General features: G+C 37.5%; 1 protein-coding gene across 1 annotated transcript; it reads right to left on the reverse strand.

Annotated features, from left to right (window-relative positions):
- Positions 1-219: 219 nt before the first annotated feature.
- LOC127861095 (BTB/POZ domain-containing protein 6-like) lies at positions 220-5,339 on the reverse strand. Its single transcript, XM_052399470.1, has 4 exons — positions 5,123-5,339; positions 4,494-4,588; positions 3,446-3,979; positions 220-1,131 (listed from the first exon to the last, which is right to left on the reverse strand). Exons 1-4 carry the CDS (start codon positions 5,324-5,326, stop codon positions 603-605), a joined length of 1,362 nt encoding a protein of 453 aa, XP_052255430.1. The 5' UTR covers positions 5,327-5,339; the 3' UTR covers positions 220-602.
- Between the last annotated feature and the right edge of the window lie 1,179 nt (positions 5,340-6,518).

Raw genomic sequence — 6,518 nt, forward strand, 5'->3', positions numbered from 1 at the left:
CCTGTTTTTACCTCGAACATAAAGAAATTCAGAAATTTTAAATTATTTAAAGTTTTAATTTTACTGTAAATGCTACGGTTTTCATTCTTTTGTTCGTGAATCAATATTTTAAATGGTAACTTTTATTAATTATGTGCCTTATAACATGAAAGAGTGTGGGATTATTGTTGGTGACACATCAAGTTGCACACAAAGATGCCTCGGATAAGATGTATTGCCTCCGATTTGTGACTTTTTATTTTGTATGACCTTTAAATTTAGATAGATAATCAATATTTTGTTATGAACACAAGCGTCATATACCATTATAATTACTTTACTATTCAGACTTTTGAGTAAGTATTCCTTTTTTTAACTTTTGACAATTTACCCGCCTATAATCAATCATTTGCTATCATAGACCATATTGTGATAGTGTAACATGACAGAGAGTCGAATTAAGACGACACATACATTCATAAATCCATATCAAAAACATAAAACAATAATACAGTTAATAAATAAGTGGAAATGTAAAAGGTAAATTAAGATGAAGAAAGTAGAAGATCTTTTTCATATGTACCGGTATGCTGTCAGGACACTATAATCACATGTGTAGGGCTTTAAGTATAAATCAGTCCATGTATGTGACCGGAATCAGCGTCAGTGTTGTTCTCAAACATTGGCGACTTCCGGAACTGAAAAGTCACACCTTTGCCAGGTACAATCGTTAACCCATCAGTCCCAAAATAAGACTTTGACCCTATCATCTTCTGCGTTACGGTGTACCAACACCCTTCGCGAATCGTCACCGGGCTTTTAAATCTCAGGTCATGCGTTTTCTTTTCGGGTTGTGACGTCACCTCGACGTTGTCGCACTTTGCTAAGGCTGTGTTCGTTGCGTCGAAAATATTAACAGAGCCACGAATAAGTCCGTCGGGAAAAGGTGCGAATATTGTCACTCCTCGCAACTGGACTGCACGCGAGCATTTGAAGGAAATGGATTCCATGTGATTCTCGTTCTCCCAGAAGTCAAATATGCCGCCTTTGATATCACGAAATCTTACCGCCCTAAATTCTTGAGACAGGATGCGCTTTGTTGTTAAGAAAACAGGTTTCGTCGATTGTCTGTGGTCGCCATCCTTTGAGGAACTGTGAACAAAAACGTAATATTATTGATGGAATAAATATGAATTAAATACTGATGTCGCGGTAAAACATACTAAATTCTTTATTTACGTGAGTCAGTGTCCTTTTGGACCAACCTGTGCGACATTTTCTGCTCTGATATTATTGTCCGTTTAAAAAAAGAAATCCACAACAGGCGGAAAATATTCTGGTTAGCCTGAGCTTACACATCAAGGTGACAGACAGAATGGGACACATTATGCACGTGAATGAACTATCTCTCCCCCGCCCCCGATACTGGTTAGAGCAATGCGTCAATATGACATGAAAAGGCATCATAAGAGCGCTTCATAAACTCACGACGACTAAAACGAAAAGGAAGACACATAATATAAAAAATTATACAGAAAAAGTTATGTGTATGGTAAAAAGCACGAAAAAAGGTTTAACCGACCTATCTATTCTGTTTTTAAGATGTTATTGCAGGGGGGGGGGGGGGGGGGGTGGAACAACTGATTGTGTTTGTTACTTTCACAGGTGGTTAGCGTGTGACTATGATATTAATTAGTAAAAACATCATTTTAAATGAAAATTAATCAAATTATAACGTAAAAAATATGTTAATGAATATATATATATATATATATATATATATATATATATATATATATATATATATATATATATATATATATATATATATATACACACAGGTGGTTAGCGTGTGGCTATGATACCAATATTAAAAACATCATTTTAAATGAAAATTCATCAAATTAGCTATAATGTAAAAAAAATGTTTATGAAAAAAACATAAAATATATATGTGCAGTAATTTCCTTCCATTAACTTGGTCTTATTCAACGCAGAAATGAATTTCCTTTCTGGAAATGTACATATCTTGTAATATTTTTACAAACGCTGGGTCAAAATTTAAGAAACAACGCGCATGACCTACCGGTACTCGTTATCGATCAGACCCGATTCAAGTCACAGGTGGAAGCAACGTACCCTGGATAGTATATTCAAATTAATATGTAAAATCATGTTTATTGAGAGTAAATATGAAAAAAGGCGGAAAAAAATCCCCACCCTCTGATATTAAAGTTATGATTTTAATATCAGAGAGTGGGGAATTTCTTTTTCGCTTTTTTTTCATTTTTTCTCTCATTAAACATGATTTTATAAATTTATTTGAATATACTATCCAGGGTACGTTACATCCACCGGTGATTCAAGTATGAAATCTTCAGGAGTAAAGACACACCTTCGTTCTGGACCAATTAAATCACTCGTGTGTTTAAAATGTCGGCCAGTTGAAATGTATGTAAACAAAGGTTTCAAGCGGTGCTTGACAGTTAGTTGTGATGCATAATCTAACGGCAAGAACGGTAAGAATGTTTTTTTCTTGCGTTTCATTGAATTATGGTACCGAGGTCCGTGAACTTTGCAGGGAAAATGCCTTTTACTCCGTGAAGATTTCAGTCTTGGATCGGGTCAGATCGATTACGAGTAGGTCACACGAGTTATGTATCGTGCTATTTCTTAAAATTTGACCCAGCATTTGTAAACATAATGCAAGACATGTATATTTCCAGAAAGGAAATTCATTTCTTCGTTGTATGGCTGTTCAAAGCGATGCACTCTGTTTTCGGGTCATTTGTAGTTGAATACCTTGTTATATAAATTTGATAGAGACATTATGTTCCGTTAAAATTTGATTATTTTTCATTCAAAATGATATTTTTACTAATTATTATGTGCAACACGCTAACCATCTGTGGTTACTTTTAGGCCTGCGGGGAATTGAGAATACAACGTGTATGCACTTTAAACACGGCAATTTCGAAAATGCCGAATACGTCAATGTCGTTATGTTTCCCTGTGATTGAAAGGTAATGAGTTCGAAACCTACTCGAAAGACCCTTTATACAGTCCAGCCACGCTACGGGAAAACATGGTTTAATGCATGTGCATAAAGTGTCGTCCCACATTAACTTGTTGCAGTCCGCACAAAGTATTCAGTGACAAAAGTTTCCTATCAAACTGGATTTTCGCAAAGAAGAGACTTCCTTTAAGCAAAAACAACAATAAAAGCACGAAGTGTCGTCCCTGATAAACCTATGCGGACTGCACATGCTAATCTTGGACGACACTTTACGCTAATGCATCAAGCCCCGTATTCCCACAGATAAACTCATTATCTATCTTAGGAAAAAAACGGGATCGAAACTTTCTTTATACGCACCAAGCATTTCACGCAATCGAGTTTCAAAGGGAAAAAGGTGTGAACAAAATATAACGGTCAATTAAAGTTATGTTATAATCAAGCGCTCACCGAGAGTATGTCTGGTAAACGTCCTGCATCTCCGTCGTTGTAAGGATGTCGTTTACGGACACCAATTTGTTAAACGAGTCCTTTTCCATCAGCGGGAACCGGATATAGTACAATATGTCGCCCAACACGGTCCGGATATTTTTGTCATCACTCTCATCCATAGAAACGCTTCTACATTGCTGAATGGCCCACTGCTTGCAGGCGATGTAAACATACTCTTCTTCAACGACGAGCCTATCGTCTTTGACGACTTTCGTCAAGCATTCTCGACAAAGGTGTACGAAATCACGTGATTCGTTTGTCAATACGTCCGTTGCGTTGGAAAAGACGGACGCCAAGCAATTTTCCCAAAGTTGCGTTTCGTCAAACAAATGGGCCTGTTCCATTATTGTACATACGTTGGACGGGTTTATTTCTTCTTGAAGGTAGGTAAGACAGAGGTCAACCAAGTTTTCCGAGTCGTACTTTTTGCCACAGTACATTAGTCCCATCACTAGATCTGGCGTAATTTCGACGCTATCCGTGTACAAAAACCTATAAAATACATACGTAAAAGATAGTTAAATGATTACACTGTATATTGTTTCAATCTAAATATGACTAGAGTAGAGATGAGTACCGATAGTTTGATAGACAAACTCTAGCCTGATTTGCGACATATCAACCCCCACTCCCATTTTTATTGATTCATCTGTGTGTATTTCGAAGTTTGTATAAGTTCCTGGGGCTGCATTATGTGTGCACCCGAAGTTTGTACCAGCACTCCCACCTCATTAACTAGACTCAATAAAATTTGACGAATTTTACATTTTAGCTGCCATTGCCAGCGCTTTAGTTGCCACTTGTCAATGTTGGTGTGGTCATGTGTTGTGGGGCGGGGGGGGGGGGGGCAGGAAGACCCAGAAGAAAACCCACCTATCCCGTTTGGCGACCACCAACCGACAGCACATGCTTTCGGAGACGGGCTTTAAACCCGGGTCTACTATGTGACAAGCGCGTGTACCAACAACTGCGCTAACCGGACAGCCGACTCATATAATATCTCTACCTCAAGTACGCCATCATGACGTCATAATCTATGTCAGGGATGATCACTTCCGGCCCAGCTTCAGGAAGTTCTCCGAAAAACATCGCGTAGAACACCTGTCCAAGACATGAGGAAAGAATATTATCCCCGTATAGTGCACATAAAATCATATTTCAAATTACATAAATTTCTCACTTGTACTCTACAAAAGAAAATGTCCTCAATGATTAAGCTACTCTCAGAACGTTGATTTTCTAGCGTCAAATAACTCTGCATCCGAAATCTTACTGTGAAATATATGTACATGTTTACCGAAAATAGTGTTACCTGCGCTTTTTAAAATTTGATTTCTATATTTTACCTTTATTTTACCCTGTTTGTTAAACGGAAGTACTGAAATAGCATCCATTATATATGAGCCCCGCTCTGTGATAACAGGTCTTAATGCATGTGCGTAAATGATCGTCCCACATGAGCCTGTGCAGTGCGAAAATCAAAGACGACACTTCCCGCTGTCATGGCATTTTCCGTGTATGGGAAGTCTCTTCTAAGCGAAAATCTAGTTTTAGCGGACTTCACAGGCTAATCTGGGACAACACTCCACGCACATGCATTTAGTCCCGCTTTCCCAGACTGAGCCTCATTTATACCTGACTCCTACTCGCGAGCATGTACTTGTGCGCCGGCAACTCTCGCGCGGTTGCGCCGACCACCAGAGTGACATCAGACGCCAGCTGGTTCTTCAGCATGTATGCGTTGGTCTCCGCCAGGGAGCGCTCGTGTTGCAAGTTCTTGTCCCCTTCGTCACGCTGCAGTCGCCGCTTCCATTCGAACTCTCTGCCTCCGCTCCCCATGTCACTTTTGAGTAGTTCTATAAAAAAAAAGTGATACATGTTACGCAAGCGTGTCAATAACCTGTATTTCGCACTAAAGGGTACATACTAATAATGGAATTGTGGAGGACATTTTATTATGATTATTATTATTATTATTATTATTATTATTATTATTATTATTATTATTATTATCATTATTATTATTATTATTATTATCGTTATTGTTATTGTTATTATTGTTGTTATTATTATTATTATTATTATTATTATTATTATTATTATATTATTATTATTATTATTATTATTTTATTATAATTATTTATTTTGATGGGGTGAATAGGTGTTTTATTTGCACCGAACGGAAGACGATACGTAGTTTTATTTGGGTTTGCTTTTGCAATTAAATGGTCTTTTTAAAACAAAACACTCTATGGCAAGTACTCACGTGTAAAGGATTTTGCTTAATTTCTGCTATAAATAATCTTTGTTTCACCGAAAACAAACGCATGACCTTCTTATTTAGGTTATACGAAAATTTTCCTTTTGAAATGTACCACAGACAGTGAATTCTTGTGGATTCTATATTTCAGTTCTTGAATTTTATAATGTTACGTATTTTATATGACATATATTAACTAGAGCAATATGGCCAATATAAAAATTAGCTCAATAGTTTAGAGCTCTATCTATTGTGATATGGTAAATATTATCGAAATATAATGCCTATGAGCCTCGCTCTGGTAAAATGTTGTTGAATCCGTGTGCGTAAAGTGGCGTCAAAGATTAGTCTGTGCAATCCGAACAGCCTAAACAAGCAAGACACTTCCCATTTGTATTGTATTTTTCCTTTACATGTAATGTGTAAGTCTCTTTATAACGAAAATCCAATTCAGGCGCAAGATGTCTAATTAGCCTATGCGAATTGCACCAGTTAATATTGGACGACACTTAACGCTCATCCATTAAGCCCCGTTTTCCACGATCGAGTCTCATTTTAAGGTTCACGTGGTATGTATGTATGTACTAGTATTTCTTTTGACCTTGCGGTCAAAAACCCATGAAAGTGCAAGCACTTATTTCCAATGGGGTCCTTTGGTTTTTGCTGAAGAGACAGCAAGCAGAAGAGTCCGGGTGCGATACCCTAGCTCTTTGCGAATAGATCCCTTGGTTCTTTTACGTGCTCAGTGTATAGCACCGATACACGCGAGAA

The sequence above is a fragment of the Dreissena polymorpha genome, chromosome 15 (genome assembly GCF_020536995.1).
Source record: "Dreissena polymorpha isolate Duluth1 chromosome 15, UMN_Dpol_1.0, whole genome shotgun sequence".
NCBI lineage: Eukaryota > Metazoa > Mollusca > Bivalvia > Myida > Dreissenidae > Dreissena > Dreissena polymorpha.